Here is a 26,080-nt window from a genome sequence, read left to right on the forward strand (position 1 = left end):
ATATATATATATATACAGTATATAGCTGTGAAGATGAAGAACCACAACAATCAAAACAGAGATCAGCACAGGTAGGAAAAACTTGCTGTTAAATCTTAGTGTTACACTTATGTTACGTGTGGCCAGGAGGTAGAACTGTGTGTGTGGGCGTGTTTTATTTTTTTATTACTTTTTCTAAGATTGTTCTTTTTACACAATGTTGCTTTAAAGAATGTAATATAGCATGGGGGATAACTCTTGACTGTGGAGATTATCATTGTCTTCATCATTGTATTAGACATTGTTAGTTAGTCGAAATGTGATCTAAACCAGGATTAGAGTCATGACAATAGTGTGTGTGCGCACCTTCACAGACTCCAGGTTACTATGATATAGTAGCAGAAGACATGTCTGTGTGGCACGTTCCCAACAACTTCCCACTGGAGCACTGGAACCTGGCAGCCATCCTCCGCTACCACACTAGCAACCGCTTCCTCCGCCTGTATGGAGGAAACCTCTTTGAGCTCTTCAAGGTAACTTTGTATGTTTTGTGTGTTCAGTGCAAACAAACCTGCATGTCTGTGCTCTCATGATGAAACTGTCTTATTCTTCCAGCGATATCCAGTGAGATACAATGTTGGCTCGTGCAGCAACAGAGGTCCAGCTGTTCCCATTGTGTATGACCATGGAGACAAAGAGTCCACCAAGATGTTATATGGACCCAATCCAAGAAGTAAGAGCTAGGGAGTAAGACAGCCACGTCCTTTGACCTTGGTTACCATAGTAATAACAATGGTGCCTGATCTTCAAGGCAGTCTTTGAAAAACTCATCATCTTGTTTCTGTTCATCTGAAAGCGGAGTTTGAACCAGGTTTCATCACATTCAGACCAATAAACAACGAACGTGCAGCCATGGCTATCTGCTCCGGGGTCAAACCGACTGGATGCCACACTGAACACGTGAGTTTGAATCCACATCACACTTCTGCTTTTAGTTAGAGATGGGAAATGATACACAGTGCAATTTTATGTGTGTCTACAGTACTGTATAGGAGGAGGTGGATATTTCCGTGAACACAATGAACAGTGTGGGGACTTCCCGGCATTTGACTGGGACAGACTGGGAATTTCGCAAGGCTGGAGCGCTTCCAAAGAGATGAGGGAGGCTGCTGTGTTACTGTTCTACCGCTGAGAGGATTATTTTCACATGTACATTGTAAAGTCAGTGAATCACATAAAATACATTTTAAACAAATTCAAATGATTGTAAACTTAAAGTAAAATAGAATTTGTTAGTTCAGTGCATGAATGCAGTGTATGAATGAGGTTCGAGTTTTGTCATAAATAATATTGCATTAAACAGTGATTTGTCATTAAGCTGCACTCCAGAAGGTGGCGTCACTGAACTGTATATTCAAATAAAACATCAAGTCTGTCTGTACTGGGTTGTGTTTGTCTCCTGTGTTTTAACCTTTTAGTAATGATGCATGCACACTTTTGGTTAACGGACCTTACTTAACATCTGCAAAGGCACTGGCACCCAGCCAGCATCTCACAGGTAACAGCACATGTGAACATGGTAGTGTTGCCTGGTTTACTTAAAGGTTCCCATCAGATCATTCAACAGATTATGGCGTGCCCCCACAGGGTGGGACGGGAGGCAATTACTGATGATACAACTGCTAGGCCCTCGACAGGAGGAGTTTATTTTTTTTTAATTTTTTGAAAGTTATTTATCTTCACTCTGGCTTCTCAACCTGTCTGCTGTTTCTGTTCTAAGATACTTCATATTATACAGAGACCAGACAAAAAAGGTGATTGCTTGAAGAAAAGTAAGCGAGGAAGTCTCTCGATTCCAGCTTCACTATGAACTAAGTAGGCCTCATTGATCCAAATTCTGTTCAAAGGTTGTTTTCTTGCAGATCTGTTTATTGCAGTCAAAACATTGCAAAATCTGTTTTTTGGGGTAATACTTGCACTGTAAGCGATCATGAAGAGGATCATTGCATTGAGGGTGGAAGGAGGTGAAATGTTGCCCTCTACAAATTACAAATTGCTCCTTTAACTCCATCCATTATCTGTAACCGCTTATCCTCATCGGGGTCACAGTGACGGTGGGCCTGGAGCCTATCGCAGCTGACTTCAGGGCGAGAGGCGAGGTACACCCTGGAAAAGACGGCAGCTTATCACAGGGCACATAGAGACAAACAACCATTCACACTCACAGACACACCTACGGCCAATTTAGAGTCACCGATTAACCTGTTAAGTGCATGTGTTTGGACTGTGGGAGGAAGCCGGAGTACCCGGAGAGAACCCACGCAGTAAATCAGTTAATTAAATTAATCTATAATTCAATCAATTTATATTTTGGAGGTCTATGTTTACCTAGAGATCAAGAGGGGATGAAAAGACGTAAGCTCAGCTTGTGTTCTCTCTTTTAAGCACAGTGTCTTTAACGAATGATGGAGGATTTACCGTCCACGTTATTGTGCTTCAGAACTGTAACGAGCTCTCTCGTGTGACATGAAAAAAAAAAAAAAAAAAGCAAAGGTGAGGAGTGTGAGGTAAATATTGTGTTTAATAAACAAACATCAGTCAGGGAACTGACATTAGTCTGGGGAAGGAGAAGAGGGGGAATATAAAGCACAATGCACATGTGTAGAGGTGGGGGGACATATTTATCTGTTACACAAAGTGCCCCTGTACAGTAGGAGCAGGAAGTTCTATATAACATACAGATCAGGATCCAAGTCTACGGTACAAAAACTTAGCAGCAACATGTTAACGTCGGAGACCAAGGGGCTAACAAAGTAGTTTCATTTAGAAAAAGTCACAGTATTCTTTAAGCATAAATTTGTTAAAAAGGTAAAAACAGTTCTAAGCATCCTCTAGGGTCAATGCTACTCACAAGATTTGTGTGTGAAATACATAGGTAGGGAAATTATCTATACATTTATACTCTAATATAAAGACCTTCTGGTAATGGCACAGTACAAACTCTCAGGAAACGCGACAAAAATATACAATGTCTTCACGTCACATTTGCAGATTAAAATGTAACTAAGGTCTCTGGCAAGCACAATAGTTTCAGTGATCCAAAAAAAAAAACAAAAAAAAACAACTTCTCTTCAACCAAAATAAAGGACACCATTTTTGTTAGTTCAGCTATCTTGACAGATTATGTCTTTTTAATACAAAAATAAGGACAAATATAAATTAATATATATTAAAAGAATCAGATTGATACATAGGGGATCTACTGAATAAGTACAGGTATTTATGATACAATAAATACTTGTCATTCATGACTGGGGTTGAGGGGGGGTAGATAAACAGAGAGTAGTGTATTTAACCTGGCAGGTAATATGTGTCTACAGGTGAGAGCATTTGTGTGTGTGTGTGTGTGTCTGTGTGTTTGTGTTGTTCAGTAGCTGTAAAAAATACCACAAGTTTGAGCACGGCTGTGTGTAGGGTCGCGCACACACAGTCTCAAGAGGGTTCGGAAAGGTCGGCCTCAGACTACAGTGGTGGTTTTCTTGTGTTGTAGAAGGAGGGTGGAGGGGTTATCGCTGCCCCTCCATCTCCCATACTTTAATGCAGCTCCTCCTAGTGATGAGTCTGTGGTACTACCAGTTAAGGTTACTCCTAAAAAAAAAAACACACACACACACAACTCACAGAACAGGGAAGCAGGAAGTCTACAGGAGGCGGCCAGCCGTCAAGTGACCGGTCAGTCCTCCAGGGAAGAGAGACAGTGTGGCACACCATTGGAGTCATCATGACATGAACAAAAAGAAGTAGATGTAAGGAAAAAGTCAACTCTTGCGTGTGTGTGTGTGTGTGTGTGTTTGTGTTTTTTTTTTTGTTTTTTTTGTCTTTTTCTCCACTTCATAATAAAAAATAAGTCTGTTTTTGTACTTTACAATACAATTCGACATCCCCACCGAGGAAGCATCAATCATCAGTCCAGCACTGACAGGAAAAGAAACTCTTTTTTAGTTGTTTCTCTTGTTTGTTTGTTTTTTTTTTGCCTTTTTTTTTAAGGGTTTTTACAAAAAAAACAGGGTTGGTGGGGCTGTGGAGGGTGAAGGGTCACGGGGATCAAGTAAGGCGGGAGGGGAGGGGGAGGAACATAAAACATATCTGGAGGGGAGGAAATCTGCCGAGGGGTGTTGTCTCTTTTTTCTTTTTTTCTCTTCTCTCTCTCTTTTTTTTATGAGGAACACTTTGTACAGCCGCATTTGACCACTTTCTCCACTTCCTGGACGAAAGAAGAGCCGTCAGTGCACTGGAAGGTGTATTTCCTGCGTTTGCTGCGGAGGGGGGTGCAGCAGGTGCCCTGTCCTTCTGCTCCCCCCGGGCAGCTGCCCCGACACTCTAGACGGGAGACCTTCTCCTGGGTTTGGCACGCCGCGTAGCCTTGCTGTCTCTGGTAGACATCTCGGACCCGTTCCCCTCGGCAGGCCACCTCTGTGGGCATGAGCAGGGAACAGAGAGAGGTTACAAGCGATCCACCCTTTGAGATGTCAACATATCAGACAGAGGACGGTAAAATGAGACAAAGTGACACGATGAGGGGTGACACAAGAAATTTGCCAACATGGTAAAAATGAATGAGATTTGTGAAGATAGCATAAAAATTTCAATCAAATTCAGAGCGAGGGTTCTTCAAATAAAATGATTTGTATCTTTAAACAACTTTTTAAATTTAACTTTCTCGATTCCACCGAGCACATCTCTGCGACGCTGCTCTCTGTGTGGCTTAATGCCCTACAAGGAGTGTTTCATAAGCGTTTTTGCCCACCAGACTTTGTTATCTTGCTCAGAATTGTTCATTTTTCCTGGATTTATGTGCCTCTGTCATGAGTAAGTAGGCTACATAGTTTAACGGTTTCCTTTTTGTCTGTTTTTATGATCTGGAGTCTTTGGCCGGACTCTCTATGTCTTTTTTTTTTTTTTTTTTTTTTTTTTTTGGTCTTCCTGCCAGCTTCAGCTTTCATCTGCTTTGTGCTGCTTGATTCGTAAATCTGCAGATCAGAGGCTGAAGCAGGCTCACAGCCGTTATCTAGAACGGCCGTGATCAGCTCCAACGGTGGAATCAAGTTCATGAGACGCAAATTCTCCTGCTTGTTTGTGTGTGTTATCGATATTGGGATATAATCATGAAGTGTGTTTTTTGGGATTTATTTCTTGTTTCTTGTCAGCTCTAGTTAAAAAAATGTATATATGAAGACAAGTATTTTATTATTTTAAAGTTAGATACTATGACATTCTTGAACTGTCAATAAATCAAAAGATGAGGTGGAGCAGCGGGCAGTGGGAAGATGTAGTCTGGGTTGCGTCGGAGAGGAACAAAGAGGGGAAAAAAAAGAGGCGGACAGTAAGATGTGATCAGTCACTCTCACCTGAGTAACCCCCCTCGAGGGATTAAGAGGAAGCTCAGGAGATGCTGAGTTGAAGAAGCAACGGGTTAGAAGCGTTAATGCAGACACACTAGACACTGTTAGACACGCACACACTGCTCAGAGACTGTAAGTGAAGGTTAACAGACAGCAAAGCCGAAGCTGAGAAGTTCTGCTGAGAGAAACGTGAGTCAGATATTGTTATTGAATTATTATTAGAAGTCATTTCACTGTAATAATTTACACACGCTGACCTCTGTCGCACGCCTCTCCTGTGTATCCGCTGTTGCACTCGCAGTATGCCTTCCCCAGGCCCGACACTCTACATTTTCCATGTTTACAGCGAGACAGACTGCAGGGGTTAGCCGCATCCTGGTCCTGCTCATCACAGAGCACGCCAGCAAAACCAGGCTGGCAGCGACAGGAGTAGGAGTAGGAGTTGATTGGAAGGCAGGTACCGTGGATACACCTGAGGATGGAGAGACAGGAAAGATAAAAGATGTGGACGGATGTGGAGACAAATCTTCCAGCTAGGTTTCTCTTTGCATCCAAAAGCCTCACTTGTTGCCGTCGCAGGGGTTGTTGACTTGCTGGTCACACAGTGTCCCTGTCCAGCCGGGGTGGCAGGTGCAGGTGAAGCCCCGGTGCCCTGTTGGGTGGCAGTCACCCTGGACGCAGGCGCCTCTCTGGCAGGGCTGGCAGCCTGGCTCCACCCCGTGGCCCAGCCACTGTCTGGTGGTGCTCTGTGCAGTCCCAGAACCTGGAGCTCCTGGCCCCAGCCCGGCACCCAGGTCCTGGAGCTTCCCGTTGATGTACAGGTTACGGAGGCAGCCGTGGAAGCTCGTGCCGTTGCGTCCGCCTGTGCTTTGCTGCAAGGACGAGAGACCACCGGAGGCAGAGGCACGTTCTGGCATACCTGGAGAAAGAAAGGAGCGATTAGAAGGCAGACAATTGATTAAATACTAAAACCTACTAATTCTAATCCCCTGTGTGTGCTGGCTTGAGGACAAGTAAATTGTCCTTGCCAGAAGATCAGACGTGACAAATGATGAAAACAGACCAGCACAAATGCTGCAGTGTTTTCAACAATTTGCAGTTTATCTTTTTTCTGGGGTACTAAAAGAGAGCAGTGATCAAGCGAGGCAGTTGATAAAAGGGTGCATTCAATTATCAGAAATTTTCTGAGAGACAAATGGCTTTAACTTGCCAAAAAACAAAAAAACAAATCACTACTTCTAGTGAAATTTCTTAATGGCTTCAAATCAGGATCAAAATGCACCTCAAGGTTACACGTGGTTTAGATGTTTTGTGCCAGAGATACCAGAAACTGCAACAAATAGCAGAGGACGACAGATTTGAGGAGAGTAATTAACGCAGACATGTTCTTTGTGGTTCTCCAAAAGCAGAATGGGAGTCAGAGCCTTCAGCTATCAAGCTCCTCTCCACGTTTGAGAGTAGACTTAAGACTTTTTGATAGATCCTACAGTTAGAGCTGACTCAGCTGAGTCCTGAACCATCCCTTAGTTATGCTGCTGCTGCTATAAGCCTAGACTGAACATATTCAACATGTTACTAACTCAGCTTCTTCCCCAGAGTTTTTCAGCTTTCTCAGCGATCAGGGATTGGTGCTGCGCCTGCTGCTGTGGTCCGGCTTCACGTCCACTACAAATACTGTTATTATTATTCCCACTATTACTATTATTAGTCACATTTCTACTATAATTATAGTAATTATTAATATTCCTGCTGTGCATCTTTGTCTCTCTCTGAAGGTTTTTCCTTGCCGCTGTCGCCAAGTGCTCGCTCATGGTGGGCACTGTTGGGTCTCTCTAAATATATATTATGATACACTTAGCACACATAACCAACAATGTGAATCAGGACATTAATTTGCATCCTGTTTCTTTATAAGTCTTCACAAAACAAATGATGTTTTATAGATTAAGACAAATCGTCCTCATGCATGCAGAAATCTATGCAGTTGTCCTCTATAATCTGCAGTATCAATCATGACTTTGTCTTGAGTCATTCACACAGACACACACACACGTTATACTCGGGTCCTTACCTCCCAGGTAAAGCGGAGAATCTATGTTGAGCGTGGACTGTTTGCTGATGGAGTTGATGGATTTGGGCGGCCCGCCGTCGATGGACAGAGACAAAGTCTGGTCTGATGCTACCAACTCCACGGCATGAAAGCTGCCATCATTCACTGTCTCCACACTGAGAGAATGGAGAGATTGGGTCTAAACATTTGTATCATCCATCATGTCACTGAGTGCAGTTCTGCTCGCGTGTGCAGGTACCTGTATATAGCAGATGGAGGGTAAGATCCGGTATCGTAGCTGACCCTGAGGCGTCCCCTGTACAGCTCCATGGCAATGTGATCATTGTCTCCTTTGTATAATAACACACCACTGTCCTCATCTGTAGCGATCTGAAAACACATAAATAATACAAATGAAGATATGAACTTTGTATTGATTTATACATACATTTTGTATTGACACATCATCACCTTTTAAGTTGATATTTTCCACTTAAGTCCAATATTTACTGTCTTTTAGCTCTGCTTTTGGTCTCTGCTAGGACCAGTGTGTGCATATTAACATCTATTTAAGTCACAAGTCAAATGTCCACCCTCTTGACTTGCAGACTGAGCCCTCATTTCATGTCAAGTCTGCGAGGATGGCAATAAGTTGCTGATAGGCAGGCTTTAAGTTTCACTCATTGCTATAGAAACATACTCTGAGCTTTACATCAGCTCTTCAGAAACCTCTGGGTGATGTCCATGTCTTATGCTGTCTATGATCTACAATCAAGCAGACTCTCTGGAAGTCTGCAGAGAGTCGGCTTGCAGACTAGATGAACTGTGGGTTTGGACTGCCCTCAGCACTTGCAGACGTTCTGGGAACGTGTCAGACATTCAGTCACACAGTGTTACATCTGTGACCTGAATGTGTTCTAGGACATGAGAGGCACAAACTGGGACTGGGGCAACTAACTCCTGAAAGAAAAATATGTCTGAACCGATACCATGGAGAGGGCGGTTAAACAACCAGCTCGCACCTGTAGGCTGATGTTGGTCTCCGGTGAGAGCAGACTGGAGGGAAGTTGCAAGTAGGACTCGCGGTTGACAAAGTTGACGCTGACGAGCGTCTCGCACCGTTCGCCCTCGTAGCCGTGGAGACACTGGCAGCGGGGGTCTGTTCCCATGACGACGCACTGCGCCCCGTTGAGGCACTCGTGGTTGTCGCAGGGGCTGGTGCGAGGAAGGACCATCGGGGGAGCGAACTCGCAGAATAACCCGCTGCAGCACACACATTGAATACAGCTGTTATTGTAGATTATAAGTATGATGGTGATGCATGAATTACACAGAGTTTGCATGTAGAAAAGGCTTTCTAGAGATTTAAAACTTGCTTGAAATTGTGTGAGTGTGGGCATGTTTTCATTTTTGTTTTTCACTGTCAAACTGAGGTTTTTATTGGAGCGTTCAAGGACAGTTTTAAAGTTATCAGCCCCCCAAAATAAGCTACACTATTGGGAAAACAAGCCCCGAACACACCAGCATGGAGGAGAGTATTCAAAATAGTTCCTCCTCCCAAAATTCATAACCACAAAATGACAATGAAACTTTGAGAAAGGTCAACAGACGGATCCATGCAATGTGTACAGCAGAAAAAAACAGACAGATAAACAGCAATAACTGGTGATGAACATCAGGGGGAGCCTCTTCTACACCACTGATTGCAAATAAATACACATTCAGCTCAGTGTGAGGGGGGAGAAAGCAGCAAACTATTACAGACCCTGTTTGTAAAGAGGATCGTACTTTGACATGAGAAGTGTGTGAGTGTTTTAAATCATTTGCAAAGAGAGCAGTAATCAAGCGAGACACTTGATGGAATCGTGTCGTGGTTTGATGTTTTGTGCCAGAGATTTTACGTTTACTTTATCTGCTCCAACCTTTTTGATACATTTTGCCACCTGCAGAATATTATCCTTAATGTTAAGGAGAGCAATTAAAAATCTGCCTCATGTCTCGTCATTATGATAAATTTAAAGCACATAACAAACACTGTGATTGAAGGCATGTTTCTGTTTAGCATGTTGAAAGTATTTCTGTTTCTTTAAACTGTCTTCACAAAGCAAACTATGTTAAAACTTTATGGAATAAATCAAATTTTCCTCATGAATAAACAGCAATAACTGATACTGAACATGAGGTGGAGCCTCCTCTACACCACACACTGCAAATGAATACACCTTCAGCTCAGAGTCAGGGGAGAAAACACGTTTTACCACATTAAAGAAAATGTTCAAGCAAATGTGTACGCTTAAGTTTGTAAAGATATAAAACATTTAAAATCTGTTAGAAGTGTTAACATGCACCGCAGGAGAATCGTGCTTTGACGTGACGGGTACGTGATCTTACCTGTATCCCTCTGGACAGACGCAGGTGTATCCGTTGACAGCGTCAATGCACTGACCTCCGTTCTGACACTTGTTTTCTTCACAGTCGTCATAGTCCAGCTCACAGTGCTCGCCTATGTAGCCTGGAGTGCACTCACACCTATAACGTCCAAACATAATACACACACACACACACACACACAGAAATTAGTTTAATCCTCAGCAGACTTCTTAGTTAAACATACATTATTTGCCTCTGGGCTGGATTTGGTGTAATTGTTTAATATATTTTAACACTAGGAGCTCCCTCTGGACCTGGAGTTGTACAAATCCATAGTAATAACACACACACATAGACACACAGACACACACAGTCCTGATCTCAACCAGGTGCCAGAATACACAAAGTAAAGTCAGATCCAGACAATGAAAGTTTACGGTTTCAAGATGCCTGATGAGGATCACTGGCTTCCAGACCTCGTATGTTTTTAAGTGTTAATAACTTTATACAGCTTAGCAACGGGGCACACAAGCACACACACACACACACACACACACACACACACACACACCTAGACACACACAGCAGAGGAAAAGAAACAGCAACTCGTTTATTTCAGTGTGAGAAATGTTGGTACTCAAATCCTGTGGGAGTGAAACAAGAAATCACTAACTCCACCATCTCTGCATACGTGTGTGTGCATGTATGTTTTTGTGTGTGTGTATGTGTGCATTTGTTGTGTGTAGTCCACTCACTTGTATCCCTGAGGGGTCAAAATGCACTTTGAGTCGTGCTGACATGGGTTCAGCTCTGGAGCGCAGAAATCCAGTTTCTCTTCGCATAGCTCCCCTAGGAACACACACAAGCGCACACACACACACACACACACACACACACACACACACACACACACACACACACACACACACAAATCTTTTCAATACTTTGCACAGCATTCACAAAAATAATAAATAAATCAAAGTGAATTATAATATAAACATCTCACAGTGTGATTCTGCTTCTGCATCTTAGTACGACTGAGCATCTGTGTGTGTGTGCGTGTGCGTGTGTGTATGCAGCACTGCGTGCGTCTGTGCCGCAGTGTGTGCACTCTGTTGTATGGGTGTGTACTCTGATGATGGATGAGTCTCTTGTGGCCAGGACCAACACAGTGGTCTGATAAATGATCTCATCTCTGCGAATGTCATATTCCTGATAATATTCCGGTGTGTATCCCGACGTTCCTGAAAAATCTGAACTTCGAACGAATCACTGATGAGGCGTCAGGGAATAAACCAATACTCCTGACAGCACAGAGTCCACTCTGGGAATAATTACATGATAACTGTGGTGCCTCACTTTCTGAAAAGCAATTATATTAGCTTAATAGATTCTTATTTTTAAACAGAAACTCACATACTTTATAATTAAACAGTGGGTGTCATCTTTTCCCAGTCTATTAGTTTTAGAAATGCTGATAAAGAGGCCCCAGCTGCCATTAAGAGAATTGGTGAGTTGTATCTAAAAGACAATCAACACGTTGACGAGTGAAACCTTCTGTAAAATAAAGTGCTGATCGGGATGGGTGGATGAATTATGTCAATTATACGTACATTTATATTTGTACAAGCTAATGAAGAGTTGGCAGCAGACTACTTATCGTCTCAGTTTATGGGACATCAACATTATATTTACTCAAAGGAAGGTGGATGATGTCCTAGATTTTACTTATTGTTAAAAGACACCATGACATGAGGCACACAGGTAGCTCACCTAACCCTAACACATTTACAAAGGGCCCTTCCACTTTTCAGCTGCCGCTGTCAAACAAATCGCTCAAAAACACCATGAAGAGACCAAAATCAACAATAAAATGATGTCAGTGTTTTAGTATTCTCTGTGCAGTTAAAGCTCGACGTAGCTTATTCCTCCAAAAAAGTAAAACCAAACAAAAACCCGACTACTAAGCACTGTTGTTTTCATCGAGCTGATCCCACATACGCGGACTAAAATAATCCCGGCCAAATGCAGAATTGACTCACGTCTGAGTATCGTTTTGTTAAAAGACGACAGTGCCCAGATATTTAAGGAGCCCTTTTGAAAAATGAAAGTGTATATTTCTGAGCAATTTCTAAAGATTTACATTTTGTGGAGGAAGCAGCCACAGACCAGCGGATTGAAATTGGGAAGTATTGGGATAAACACGCTGTTGATTTTGGTCTTTTTCATGGGAATGTCTGACAATAACAAAAATATAGAATATCACCGACCTTCTCCTTTAATGTCAGAATGTTTACTTGACACAGTTTACTTTGACTTTAGTATGGTAAACAATATGTATGCATAAAGCAGCAAGCAGAATAACTCCAGATATCTGTGAATACAAACTGAGTGGTCTGTTTGAACATCAAGGACATGCACGGCTAACATGGAACATGACTGCATACAGCGTGTTGAATCTGTGGTGCTGGATATCAGATTTCTTGGGGAAGCGTGGAGAAAGCACAGGAAATGAGGGGAGGAAGGAAAAGGATGGAAAGAAGGAGAAAGGCACAGGAGGGGCAGAGAGAAGAACAGACTAACCTCTCTCCACCTCATTGGTAGCAGCTGCAACCACGAAAAGAAAAACGAAAAAACAACAACAAACAAACAAACAAACAAAACAAAACAGACGACAGATGATAGAAAGCAGAGCGAGACAGAAATACAGAGAGAGAACACCGCCACAAAGGTTAGCAGTCAGAGATGATTAGCACAGTGCAAAAGCAGACAAACAAAGTAGCAACAGAGCAGCGTTAGTCAGAACCGAGTATGATCTGTGTGCAGGAGTCGAGTTTTATTTGTCCCATTGTCGATGTTACTCACAGGTGGAGCACTATTACAACTCGGAGCGGTGTTTAACTCAGAAACAGCATCACAAATGTCTGATTCTTTGATAGAAAGTTTAAAATGTTGAAGCGACATTGTGCAACAGATTTTTAAATCATGTTGATGCTACATTGATGTGTGATCAGGTGAACGGCTGTCATTCCTACGTCTATGTAACTTTGGGCTCCGGGTCGTGAGAAGTACGTTTTACGCTTTACGGCACTAAGTCACACACCACCAACTATTTCACTGATTTTGGACCAACGGGAAGAAGAGGAGGTTTTTTAGGCTTGGGGAGCGGAGGGATGTTTGGAGGTGGAGCCAGTGTCGTGCCAGAACTGGAGCTGGGCAAGCAGACAGTGTAACCAGGCTCAGCAGCAGCCTCTATGGACTTTATGACAGAGGCAAAAAGACCGAAAGGGATGTTAACGGAGGAAGCTGAGAAAAGTAAAGGAGAGAGTGAGCGAGCAAGAAGCTGCCAGGTAAATCTGGGACTGACTTTTAGTCGTTGGTGAAATAAAAGGCTGAAAGACAGACGCCGAGAAGGGCTGACTGCTGCTGGACTCGTTTTTGAACAGATACAGCCGTCCATAATAACAGTGATATCGCACTCTGAAACTCGGGACAAATCACAATTTAGTTCAGCAACTATGAGGACATCTTTTGTTCTCAACTGCACGACGAAGCGTTTTGAATTTGCTCAGATTCTACGGCAACGGCAGACAAGACTCATGGGTATTGTAGTCTTTTGAGCGATCTGCCAAATCAAAATGACGGACAAGCAAATTTGAACAATCTGAACCGGGAATACAGGGACGGGGGTTTAACGTGTTACCTGTGTACTCCGGTGAGCACATGCACGTGTAGTTGTTGATGCCATCGACGCAGGTGGAGTTGTTCTCGCAGTCGTTGTCCTCGCAGTCATCGATGTTGATCTCGCACGCGTCGCCTTCAAAGCCCTCTGGACACACACACCTGAGAGATACACACACACCAATAAGCAGGAATCAAATGTAGGGCCACATACAGTACAATGATACACACACACACACATACACACACACACAATCCATGCGTGCAGCTCATAACAGCAGTGTCAGCTCTATCTACATATCCCCAGCAGAGAGTCATTATTCTGTTAACGTGAGCGTGCCTCAACTCTGTAACTACTACTCAGGTTTATTACTGCGTACACACACACACACACACACACACACACACACACACACACAGAGAGTGGTATATTATCGGTCTAATAAAGAGCTCTTATGCGGCACACACTCGGGTGGATTAATTTCTCATTATATAGTCAATGACAGCTCTTCATGATGAATATTCCACCCCCTTATGCCGGAGAAGGCAAAGAAAGCGCGCAAAGATGGAAATACAGACACGAAGAGGACGACTGAAGTAACAGAAAAGAGAGAGAGAGGGCAGAGGGAAGAGAAACGGGAGGATCAGTGATTTGGGGCCGGTCTAATTGTCTGTGTGGGAGGTTAAAATGTGCTCGGAGCGGGCAGACAGGCGTTAGCTCCCCTCCTGTTAATACTAAACAGCCTAATGAAGAGAAAGCGATTCTCACAGCGAGGCTCTGCGGCTCGGAGACAGACTGAGGACACAACTGGTCCCCCGAGCTCTTTACCTCCTGTACACTAATTCCCACCTGTCATTAGCGAGCGCAGCAATATCATTGATAGAATCATCTCTGGAGGGTGCACACAGCACACGCTACATCCACTAATGTGCTCTCAATAACCACTGGTTCAGCGGTAACTAATGTTTCTGGTGTTTACCACCTCTCTGTGCATTTAAACAAGCTCTGCAGGTGTGTGCATTGATGTTTTATATCTATATTTTTAGGTAAACATAAAGGAATATTTCATATACAGTACTTGCTCTTATACGTTTAACTTTGAGGGGCACTCAAGCAAGTTTTCATGGCCTTTATTGTCTTATATTTTTGATATTGTCATCTTGATATACTCACTATCTTCCTAAATCTTAAATATGTCTTTACATTTATGTGTAAAATAGTTAGAAAGCCTCTTAAACATAACCCGTACAGGAATAATATCCCAAACTAACCAGGATGTAAAGAAGATAAAAAAAATATTTTTTAATAATCTCTCACCAAAAGTTGCTCCCTTCTCCTTCCTTCAGGTGGCAGGTGCCTCCGTTCTGGCACGGGTTACTGATGCAGGCGTGAATGGGCTCCTCACAGTTCTGCCCCTACATGCAAACACACACACACACACACACATATATATATATATATTTAGTACTTATAGGAATAGTCTGTGCGTGTGTGTATGGAAAGCCCAAAGGGGCATATTCACTTGCTGAAGCGTGCGAAAACACAGGTCTTAAATTGATGCCTGCAAAAAGTTGTCTTGACTCTTGAGCAAGTGAATGCAACTCTGTGTGTGTGTGTGTGTGTGTGTGTGTGTGTGTGTGTACCTTAAATCCATAGGGGCATGTACAGCGGTAGTAGTGCACCGGGTCATTGGAGCAGGTGCCATCGTTCTTGCAGGGGTTGGACAGGCAGGGCTCACACTTAGCCTGGATACTCATATCTACTGGACCTGTGTGACGCAAACACACACACACACACACACACACGAAAACACATTATATAATGGTCTACATGTAGGGGAGTAAAACGAGTGGACACACACACACAGACTGACGTACACTCAGACAGCTGTACGTTATCAGGGTCCTGCATAAACTTTGCATCAGTCAACTTTTTATGCTTTATCGTTGTCTGACTGTACTGCTGTTATTTTGTTGATTTTTTTTTACAGGGACCGCTCACAATTAAAAGTAATTGCACCAGAGTTGACTAACTAAGCTAATTTGCATCTGTTGTCCCTGGGCAGATAGACAAAGAACAACCACGAAACAATAAATACTCCACATAAAACAGCTCCATACATTAAAGTCCATCTGTGGTGACTGGTGGTGGTTTCAAACTCTGCAAAGCTTCCTGAGTCTTTGTAACATTTATGGGTGTGGAACTTCCACTTCCTTGATACTTTAACCGAGATAGACTGACCAAAAACTGGCTAAACTACGGTTCACAGTCAGCCCTAGAAGAAGAAGCCTCCTCTTAGAGGAGAATACTATAGTGATGATCATCCTTTGGTTTTTTATCTTGTGCTTGCTTATACAGTGAGTACACAACAGGTGTACGAAAAGCTTTGCAGCAGATGAAGACAGTACTGTAAGGTAAACATTGAAATACTTGTATTCTAGAAAATCATTTGCAGGGCCGTGACATGTACAGACGACACACACACACACATTTCATGACAGAACATCGAGTTCTAACAGTCGGGACACACAGAGCCGGTCAGAACACGAGGGCTGAGAGGAAAGAAGAGTGGTTTGGTCAGGTCAGGACTCAAAGGACGAGGAAAACCGGGCTGGGACTGTCTCGAGGAGGAGGAGGAGGAGAGACTGAGGAGGAAATACTGGGAGATGATCGGCTACTTTACCTGGCACCAGAAAACCACAAGGACCCGGGACTTCTACAGCGCGTCAGTTAAATTAGGTTAAAAATAGGTTTCAGTCACGTATTCATGGTCAGTGTGATATCATAAGGTTTAACAGTCAGCAGCTAGAATCTGTGGATTTTAGTTATTTAAATTAAATTCACGGTTCTGTAAATGGCAACTTGTGGAGTCCTCTTCAAGTGTTCAACAGTGTGTTTGTATTTGATATAATATACCGTTTATCTACTGCCATGTGCTTGTGTGAGACAGCGGATGTTTACCTGTGCAGGTGAACTTCTTGGAAGGCGTGGTGAGCAGCAGCTTGTCTGTCATGTCACCGGGCCCGGCACAGCGGGCGATGCCGGGCTCCTTGTAGCCGCTCTTCACCCAGTCTGATAGCCACTGCATGTGGCAGTCACAGTACAGAGGGTTGGCACCCAGAGCCCTGAAAGCCGGGATGAGAGCAAGGCGAGTGAGCACAATATTCAAATCATAGAGCATAGTGCAAACACTTGGCCACAGTGGCAAGGAAAGAGCCAGAAAATATGACACCAGTGTTTCATTTCATATTCGATATGCTCGAAAACAAACTGTCCAAACGCTCACAGGCAGAGCTGTACGTCATCGGCGGTATCAGTTCTAACTCTTCTCACGAACTCAAAAATAATGTTATTTCTATATTTGACACGTGAGACTGCATTAATCAGGCAAAGCACTGAGCTCGTGCTTCCATTGGCATCAGCTGCTTTATTCATGCTCCACAAAGGCTCATTCATCAGCCACTTGGCTACAATCTGACGAGCAACAAATCATATTAGCAGCACTTTTTATAACCTAACACTTCTCACTGATTACTCGGCTAATAGTTCTGTGATCCTTTGCTGCCAGAGCTTTAGTTTTTCGTATAAGCTTTTCATTTATACGTGTTCTCGTTCCTGCAGTCAAAGAGGAGGTAAGAGGGTGTGATGGTCTAACGGTCTGCCTGTCCCAACCGCTATCCGTGGTGCTGATCCTAGTGAGCGCCCCCGGGGCGGACGCTCCCTCATCGGCATTCCCACCAGCAGCTAACTCACGTTATTACTAGTAGCATCATCTTTCACTTCCATCCATCACCTGAATGACCCGTGGCACTGTGATGCTACAAACCATCAGTAAACCAAGAAAATCCTCCCTGTTCAAGTATCGGTGCAGATTATTCAGATTATTCGGCACTGGGCAGGTCGGCAGGTCGGCAGTTCATCGTCGGCTGGGGGGATTCAAACCAAGAACTTTCTTGGTGTGAGGTGACAGAGCTCCTTTAATTTTAATAGTAAGTATATGAATCTATTTCATATAGTAGAAATAAAGGGACAGGATACAGGTGTAAACTATTTAGAGAGGACAGCAGGAGAACGGAGGTAGCTCTAGAAACGTTGGCAGACAGATTCATTCATGGACGAGCCTCATCTAACAGATATTTTCCTTTCTGGTGATTTCAAAAAGGCTCTTTTGTCATGATAATGTGTTTTCCTTATTTTGCAATTCTATAAGGTGAAAGGATGGAGACTCCAATCCAAGAGATGGACAAGAACAGCAGTGTGTGTGTGTCTGTGTGTGTGTGTGTTGTTATGTCACTCACAAGTGGGAGAGCGATGACAGGTCTTTGAAGGCTCCCTCTGGTATCAGTGATATGTCGTTACCATGGAGAGACCTGAGTGAAAGGGGGCGAGAGAACGAAGGGGATGAAAGAGAAGAAGGTGCACAGAAATATAGAAAAGGAGTCTGAAGACTACGTCTGTGCGGCGTTTCCCACCACTCACAGCAAACGGAGACTCTTGAGTCCATCGAACGCCCTCACAGGTATGCACCGCAGGCGGTTGTAGCTCAGGATTCTTTACACACAGAATAAACATGTTGGCATGGAGACGAATGTAGAAACCTTTTCAAGATATCTTCAAATGCAAGGCCAGGCATTTCAGAGCACAATCCTGTTTATAACTACATTCCACTGAGCAAAGCAGTCGAGCAAACGCAGGCACGCACATCGCATCACATCCATCCACGCACTACGAGCACAAACAAAGTATTTTTTTGCCCTGTTGATCATATTTTTATGTGTTTTCCACCACATTTACACATTTAAGTCTAGGAACACGACTTATCATGTATAGATGATGTACTGTTGTCCTCAAACCAGTCCACCTTCCACCCCTTAAATGATTTTTTTTATTATTCTGCATTATTTATGATCATTTTGTCGTTTTTTTTTTTCAGTGGTTTGTATGAGGTCAGCATTTTCTTGTGCTTTTGGCTGTGTGGTGAGAATATTTCCAACTGCCTCAGGCTGCATATGCAGTTGCTTGTTTGCTTTTTTTTGCCAACAGTGCATCGAAACAAACAAACAACAACAAAAAAAGGTTCCCATGAGTTTTGTACAGTAGGTGGCCCACATGGGACAGTTCTCATGTGTGACTAAACGACAACTCGACAAAAAATATTTGCAAGAAAATGAACTCCTCATTTAACTTCATTTTGTGTCTTCTCACACATTCACTAACACACACACACGCGTCGACACATCCGCACACATCGCAAAGGGACTGATGTAAAGCCAGACTCACAGGGTAAGCAGCTCGGACATGTTACTGAGGCTGTGGTTGGACAACGTGCTGATCTGGTTGTTACTCAAATCACTGAAAAGGAAACAACAACAGATACATAAAAACACACACACAACACATGCTTATACAAATGCACACAGAGGGGCTATATGCACACACACTCTGTACTCTACTGGGCTCAGGTTGTCACGGCCTCGCCAGGGCCAAATCACATCAAAAGTGATAGAAAACAGAGCTCTGCTTAAAAAAACCCAGTCCGTTAGTTTTGGTCTTTAAAAAGCAGGAGACACAAGCCAAGTCACGACCCTGATTAAGAGTGTGTTTGTGCAAAAACTCTGTGCGTTACGATCTGTGCATTAACGTCTCCTGTCGAGCTCGTGTGAGTGAGACTTACATGAGGGTTAAGTGTTTGTAATTGGAGAGCTCCACGGGAACCTGAGTGAAGTGGTTGCCATCCAGATACCTGAGAGAGAAGACAGAGGAGGTTTGGAGACAGAAGACGAGGGTAAAAGAGACAAATATGGAAAATGTAAATGAGGATTGGGAAAGAGAGAGAGAAAATGAGACGGGAGAAAATGAAGTTATTTAACCATGTGGGAAATTCCTCATCTCCAGCAGTATGAGCAGTCATTACTGCTACAGCCATAATAAACAGTGGAGTTTAATATCCCCACAGGCATCCTAATACAGTATTACCACCCTCTTTCTCTCACACACACACACACACACACGTATGCATGATTGAGATCCTATCTCCTTCACTGTGTGACAATGTGCTATTAATCCAGCGTATTAATTAAGTCTTTGTTAATATTGGAAGAAGCACGTTCCCCACAGGAGAAATAGTGAAATGATAGAAAATACCACCGAGCCTGCTGTCTGATGTTTAATTTAGGGCTGTAATTTTCTGATCATCAGGGATTTTTGTGTGTGGGATTGTGTGTGTGTGCGTCGAGATGAGTTTCAGGAACATAATCCTCTGCGAGCCTTCAGCGTGTGTGTGTACCTGTGTCTATGTTGTGCAGCTTCGGTAAGTTGATTCAAAGTTTTTAGGAGGCCGACAACTTTGACGCTGTGATGGCAGCAGCAGCTCGGACATGAGACTTTTAATCCAGTATTTTTTAGTGTGCAGACTTTCAAAGTATAAAAAAAATAAATTCAGCTGATCTACTGTATGCACCCGACTGATGAAAACTCATTTATTTATTGATCCTTTAAATCTAGCAGCATTAAAGCAGCATTGCGTAACTTTTCTACGACCACCCACAAGCAAAACGTAACGCTTTGCAGCACTGAGTCTGTGATTTACAGAGTTTCCTGATGGACAGTGAAGTGAACTGTAGCTGCTGTTAGCTCAGTTTGATAGCCAGGTTTCCCGGACTGTGAGCTCAGAGCACCGGGGGCGTGTTAGGGTTTTTGTACTACAGGACCACCGGGAGGAAGAAGAAGAGGTTTTCATGCAAATGCTGATGAGCTGGTGTCGTGCCAGAACAGGAGCTGCATACAGTAAGTGGGCAATGAAACCAGGCTCAACAGCCTCTATGGATATAATGATAGAGGAGAAGAGACCGAAGAGGACATTGACGAAGAAAGCTAAAAAGAGGACATGAGAGTGAGCGAGCAAAAAGCTAAATCATCTTTCAATCCTTCTTACATATACTCAAATCAGCACTGTCCATGTAATTCCAAGTTTGGTTTTAGTGTTTAATGAATAATTAACTTAACTTTTTATGTTTTGGGATATTGCTCATACTTTATTTATACTTCATTTAAAAACCCACTGGATTTGTCTGTGAAATGCAGAGTCACAAAGCTGAAAAGCTTTCATGTGAAAAGTTCTGTGCAGCCTTGTAAACCAGTTAGATTAAATTCTACTTGTGTCGTGTTGGTCTCTAACTCACAGCTCAGTGGTCTCTTTGGGGAGGCCTTTGGGCAGCGTGGTGAGGCCCTTGTTGCTGCAGCGCACCACCGTGTCCAGACAGGAGCACTCTGCCGGACACCTCAGCACTGGAGAGCAGCTGTTCTCGTCGTTACCTGATGGAGACAGGTAGAGGGATGGAAAGTGTTTGTCGGGGCTGTCACAAAGCATCATGTGTAAAAGTGTGAATCTGCTCCGTCTTACCATCTTCACAGGCAAAGTCCTGGACAGCTACATCCTGGATGGGGATCTCCTTCAAAAAATAAGGACTCTGGCAGCGAGGGTTACCAGTGACGATGCGTTTCCTTCTCAGCCAATCGCCGAGCCAAGCCAGGTGACAGTTACAGTTGAAGGGATTGGCCAGGAGATTGCTGGAAAGCAAAGAGAGGAGTTGAAAGTGTTTTAGTGTGTGTGTGTGTGTGTGTTTTCGTACATTGTTTGCATGTAAGAGTGTGTGTACTCACAGCGTGGACAGCGAGTGCAGCGTGTCGAAGGCTCCGGGGTTCATGGAGGTGATCTGGTTGTCGTAGAGCGACAGGAGACGCACTGAGCTCAACCCCACGAAGCTGCTGTTGCTCACGCAGCTGATTCGGTTGCTCCTCAGCATGCTGCTCCCACACAAACACACACACACACAGGCACAAATGTAAATTATGCATACTTGCATGCTTTAAGCATATCTGAATATTGCACGCACACAGTACTTGATATGATAATGTGATTGCATGTGCATGTGTGTGTGTGTACCCACAGCGTGCGGAGGCCACCGAGTCCCTTCAGCATGCGGTGGTGTACGTTCTCCAGTCTGTTGGAGGTCAGAATCAACTCATTGACCCCCGAGGCTCCCTCAAACGTCCCCTCCTCTATGTCGGTGATACGATTATTACTCAGGTTACTGCAAAGAGGAGGAGGAGGAGGAGGACGAAAGGTGAGAGAGAAGAAGAGGTGGATAGATGGAGTGAGGTGTCAGAAACAAAAGGTTCACTTTAATTTCTGTGTAAGTGACCCTGACATGACTCCCTGACAACATGCGACGCTTTCTTCTCGTTACGTTTACAACACGTCTGACTCACATCTTCCTCAGCTGAGGCAACTTTTTGAAGATCCCCGTCGCCTCGAGCACACTGAATTCATTGTTGTTCAGACGCCTAGGAACAGAGAAGAGAGAGGAGTTGGTGGTGGTCAGAGACAAAGAGAGAGAACAACAGAAGAGACAGTGATGAAGGAGGAGGAGGAGGAGATCAAGGCTGAGGCGAGGGTTTTTTTCTCTCGATACCGCACACGAATAAACTTTGTAGTAGACAAACACAGGGTGACTCACAGTTCGGCGGTGTACTGTGGGATGTGATCTGGTATCTTGGTGAGTTTCTGGTTGGAGCAGTCGACTGTGGTGCCCTCGCAGCGGCACTTCTCGGGACAGGCCAAGTCGGCGAAGCAGTCTCCTCCTAGCTTACTGCGGTAATCCTCTGTACCTGGTCACAATCACAAGCACGACATCACCCAAATGGCCCCAGTCGCACTAAAAGACTCGAACCCCCAGCGTTTACTGGTACCAGTTCCAACAAAAACACAGCGGATTGGCCGACGCGAAGGTCGTGATACAATGGAAGAATTTTGAGATGATGCAGAGGGAGGGCTGTGCTGACTTTTGTTTGGAGTGGAAATGAACCAAACATCGCTGATTATGATCACAACATTCGCCCTCGTGAACATTACCTCAAAATGCTGCATGTGCATCACGGCAAAAAAAAAAGGAGCCAAGTCCGCAAAGACACACAAACTCTGGAGATCACGACATGTATACAAGGCGCACACGCATCCACGTCTTTCAGTCCTGTCAGACTACGAAGCAACTGTTAGTGTTAGAAACCACAGCACAAACAAAAAACAGCAAAAATTAGATCACAGCTGAAAAATGCTTACGCACACACGGACGGTCATCTATCATACTGTACTCAATCACACACACACACACACACTGACGGACAGACACACACACACAAACACAGAGGTTGCGGGGCGTGACAGGAGATTGCTGTCTCTTGCGTCTTGGACGTGCTGTAGGGTTTTGCAGGGCCGTTCCATGGTGCTTGACAGAACCATGTTCCACTATAGGAACCTGGCAGCCACATGGTTAGATCAAGCACAAAGGAACAACCTGCTGACTGACTGCTCCTCCGCCGGAACACAGGGGTGGGAAGGACAGAGGGAGAAAAGGGGGAGGAGGAGAGAGGAGGAGGAGGAGAGAGGATGTAGTGGAGGAGAAGGAAGATAGTAAAAGGAAAGTAGAAGGTGAGAGGAGAGGGTGAGAAAGAGAGGAGGAGCAATGTGAAGAGGGAAAGTAGTAGAGAGGATAAGAAAGGGGTGAGAGAGGAGAGAAAGTGAAAGAGGAGAGGAGAGAAGTAGGAGGATGAGGAAGAGGAGAAGTGAGAATCCAAAAGAAAGAAAAGGAGAGGATGCAAAGGAAAAGAAAGGGAAGGAAAGTAGGGGAATAAGGAATGAGGATAAGAAGGAGAGGAGATATGGGGATGAAAAGGAGATGAATGGAACATAAATGGGGAGGAGTAATGAGGAGAGAAAACTGGGAGGAGAAGGAAAGGAAAGGACGAGAAGGAGACAAAATGAAGATGAGAGGAGGAGCAAGGATAAAAAAGAAAGAAAAGGAGAGTTTAAGGAGAGGAGAGGATGCGAAGGAAAGGAGGGGAGTAAGAGAGGAGTGGAGAGGACGAGAGGGGGTACGGATAAATAGCGGACGAATCCAAGGAAGAAAGATTGAAAGGTTGAAAAGGAGAAAGACAGAGGAATAATAAGGAGGAGGAGGAGGAGGAGAAGAAGAGGAGGAGATCAGACTCCTACAGAGCCGAAGAATCGAGGGAAGTTGGGAAGAGAAGGAGACGAGACATCTAAAGACATCTAAAATCACAGACGAGAGCAGGAACAGGGGAGTGGGAGGAGAGTTACAGCAGCACTGAAAGCAAGAGAAGCCCTGACTTCAAGGAACACACACATGTAACACACACACACACACACACACACACACGAACGCCGTGTCATAAAATCTAAACCTGAATCTTCTCATTGATTTTGTGTAAACAGACAAAAGGATCCACAAAAGGGTCAAAGGTCACTGTGGTAGAGGTCAAAGGTCAGAGGCCGGCTCAGGGGACGAGAGGTGAGGGATTCGGAGTTTGACGCAAGAATCGCGTGTGTGTGTGTGTGTGTGTGTGTGTGTGTTACTTACAGCCGACATGATGTACTCCTTGAGTGTGTGAGAGAGGCAGTAGGAAAAAGAAGAAGGGATTTCACTCGTTTGATTTGAACAGGAGGAAAAAGAAGCTGATGAAAAACTGAGAAGAAATGCTGCAATTTTTTCGTGTGCAGTCCCCTCGGGCAGCGATTCATTTAAAGGGGTAATGACTCGTGAACAGTGTGAATCGTGCTGGGTGCTTTTATCCAACACACACACATCCCGTGTGCTCGTTTGCTTGTGGCACGACAAACTTATTTTTGAGTCGCGTGAAGCATCTAAACACAAAACGTCTTTGTGACGTCGATCACTCGGAGCTGGTTTCATTCACCCATTCATACACGTGATGGCATTGGCTGCCGTGCAAGGTGCCAGCCGCTCATCAGTTTCAGGTTCAGGATCTTGCCCACTTGACACTTGGACATGCAGACTGGAGGAGCCGGGGATCGAACCTCCGCTCATCTGATTGGTGGACAGCAAGTTCTACCTCCTGAGCCACAGCAGACTAAAACAAGAAGTAGTTTCGAGGCATAAAAAACGGAAATAAAGCGGCCAGAATTATTCAGAAATCCGAAATAATACTTCATGAAATAGGGGACATGATGCAAATTAAAGTCGAGGATTTTAAATGTATTGATCTAAAGCGCGATATCAAGGTTGGACCGCAGAATAAAACATGTTTATTCAACTTTTCAACCGCAAATGTTCTTAAATTATTCAGCTTTGCCCCGTATGTGGTATCTGGGCTTTGAAACCTCCGTCCCCCCGGTGAGCTAATGACTGCAGCGAGCACACACACACACACACACACACACACATGCGTGCTCACATCCAACACACACCATGCCTCCTCTTGTGTGCTGCTGTGGTAATGACCGCCTTTAGCCCTGCTACTGATCTCATATGCATGTCTGATTTACATATTTCCCAGCGCCCCTCTGAGCATGGTAACTGTGTGACCTTTTGATGTTCTGCAGTGGGCAAAACAGACACAGATGCTCGCGGACACACGCTCATACATACTTGCCACTTGCTAAGAAACAAGGAGGGCTGGTATTAAATATAGTCTGTGTGATCGCTTTAGCAGCGTACCTTCATGTGGTCTCACATGAAGCGGCCTGAGCTTATTAACGCGATTACCGTCGAACACAGAGTGCAAGGACGAGAGTGCCATTATCTGGTGATGCATCGTGATGTAAACTCAAATGTCTTGGCATTCAAAAAGGTGTCACTCAAGGCAAGTCACTCCAAGTGTCAAGAGGTGTGTGAGTGTGCAGCATCCACCGTGATGGACCAAAACACACACATGCACGCACACACACACACACAAACACACACATACATGTACAATACCTGGGATGAAATACTGTTCTCTAGCTAATGGAGAGACAGAGACAGAGAGAGTGGAAGTGAAGAACAACAAAAGGCTACTCACTTACTATGTGTGTGTGTGTGTGTGTGTGTGTGTGATGCCAGAGAATGCTGAAAACAGGGAGTTTAGGTTAGTAGAGAGAGGCTGAGGGAAGATCCCAGCAGGAAGACACAGAATGAGAGCGCAGGACAGTGAGTCAGTTTGACTTCGTGTGTGTGTGTGTGTGTGTGTGTGTGTGTGTGTGATTCATCAGAAATAATATAACGCGTAAAGATCGATGTGTGTTCACGGTGCAGTGTGTGTGTGTGTGTGTGTGTGTTTATACCTGAGCAGCGGAACTTCTTGCTCTTGATCTGTCCAATTCGTTTGTTGGCGAGTCGACGGGGGCTGGTGCAGCGGGCGCCGCTCGTCTCAATGGGATTGTCCTGCAGGTAGTCTGCCAGCCACTTCAGATGGCAGTCACAGATAAACGGGTTTTGGGCTAAGTGACTGATACACACACACACAGACACACAGACACACACACACACACACACACAGAAACACACACAGAAACACACAAGCAAACTGTCAGAACAATGTAGCAAACACCTCAAGCTTCTGAGGTCTGTGAATCTAAAAGGAAAACCACATTTTCTACTTTAATGACATTTTAAACTGTGGAATATGCTTCATTTTTTTAAACTATCCCCGTACATGCTGTCCATTTTTATACTGTCATTATTTAAACACTAATGATAAACACCAGAATCATGATTTTGTCATGTTTTCCCTTGTGTC

At 44.1% G+C, this 26,080-nt stretch overlaps 2 protein-coding genes across 7 annotated transcripts in view; one reads left to right on the top strand and one right to left on the bottom strand.

Moving 5' to 3' along the window:
* LOC113745231 (intelectin-like) overlaps positions 1–2,221 on the top strand; it is a 7,004-nt gene extending 4,783 nt beyond the window's left edge. The window contains exons 3-6 of the mRNA XM_027276749.1: positions 354–512; positions 595–712; positions 836–939; positions 1,022–2,221. Of these exons, the coding sequence (XP_027132550.1) occupies positions 354–512; positions 595–712; positions 836–939; positions 1,022–1,171 (531 nt within the window). The 3' untranslated portion in view covers positions 1,172–2,221. The remainder of the gene's footprint in view (positions 1–353; positions 513–594; positions 713–835; positions 940–1,021) is intronic.
* Positions 2,222–2,542: 321 nt separating this feature from the next.
* slit2 (slit homolog 2 (Drosophila)) overlaps positions 2,543–26,080 on the bottom strand; it is an 88,157-nt gene continuing 64,619 nt past the window's right edge. For 2 of the 6 annotated variants that reach the window (XM_019266202.2, XM_019266199.2), the window contains 24 exons: positions 25,626–25,789; positions 25,282–25,305; positions 22,003–22,153; positions 21,755–21,829; positions 21,433–21,576; positions 21,146–21,289; positions 20,886–21,052; positions 20,665–20,797; positions 19,158–19,226; positions 18,764–18,835; positions 17,963–18,034; positions 17,782–17,853; positions 16,445–16,608; positions 15,127–15,251; positions 14,801–14,898; positions 13,505–13,644; positions 10,557–10,650; positions 9,823–9,960; positions 8,454–8,694; positions 7,691–7,821; positions 7,453–7,607; positions 5,946–6,300; positions 5,639–5,853; positions 2,543–4,452 (listed from right to left, as the gene is read on the bottom strand). In XM_019266202.2, coding sequence (XP_019121747.2) covers positions 4,196–4,452; positions 5,639–5,853; positions 5,946–6,300; positions 7,453–7,607; positions 7,691–7,821; positions 8,454–8,694; positions 9,823–9,960; positions 10,557–10,650; positions 13,505–13,644; positions 14,801–14,898; positions 15,127–15,251; positions 16,445–16,608; positions 17,782–17,853; positions 17,963–18,034; positions 18,764–18,835; positions 19,158–19,226; positions 20,665–20,797; positions 20,886–21,052; positions 21,146–21,289; positions 21,433–21,576; positions 21,755–21,829; positions 22,003–22,153; positions 25,282–25,305; positions 25,626–25,789 — 3,400 coding nt within the window. In that variant the 3' untranslated portion in view covers positions 2,543–4,195. Of the gene's footprint in view, positions 4,453–5,387; positions 5,432–5,638; positions 5,854–5,945; positions 6,301–7,452; positions 7,608–7,690; positions 7,822–8,453; positions 8,695–9,822; positions 9,961–10,556; positions 10,651–13,504; positions 13,645–14,800; positions 14,899–15,126; positions 15,252–16,444; positions 16,609–17,781; positions 17,854–17,962; positions 18,035–18,763; positions 18,836–19,157; positions 19,227–20,664; positions 20,798–20,885; positions 21,053–21,145; positions 21,290–21,432; positions 21,577–21,754; positions 21,830–22,002; positions 22,154–23,922; positions 23,941–25,281; positions 25,306–25,625; positions 25,790–26,080 lie in introns of all 6 variants that reach the window. The other 4 variants (XM_019266204.2, XM_019266203.2, XM_027276750.1 and 1 more) reach the window with 3 other exon arrangements.

Source organism: Larimichthys crocea, unplaced genomic scaffold (assembly GCF_000972845.2).
Source record: "Larimichthys crocea isolate SSNF unplaced genomic scaffold, L_crocea_2.0 scaffold539, whole genome shotgun sequence".
NCBI classification, from domain to species: Eukaryota; Metazoa; Chordata; class Actinopteri; family Sciaenidae; genus Larimichthys; species Larimichthys crocea.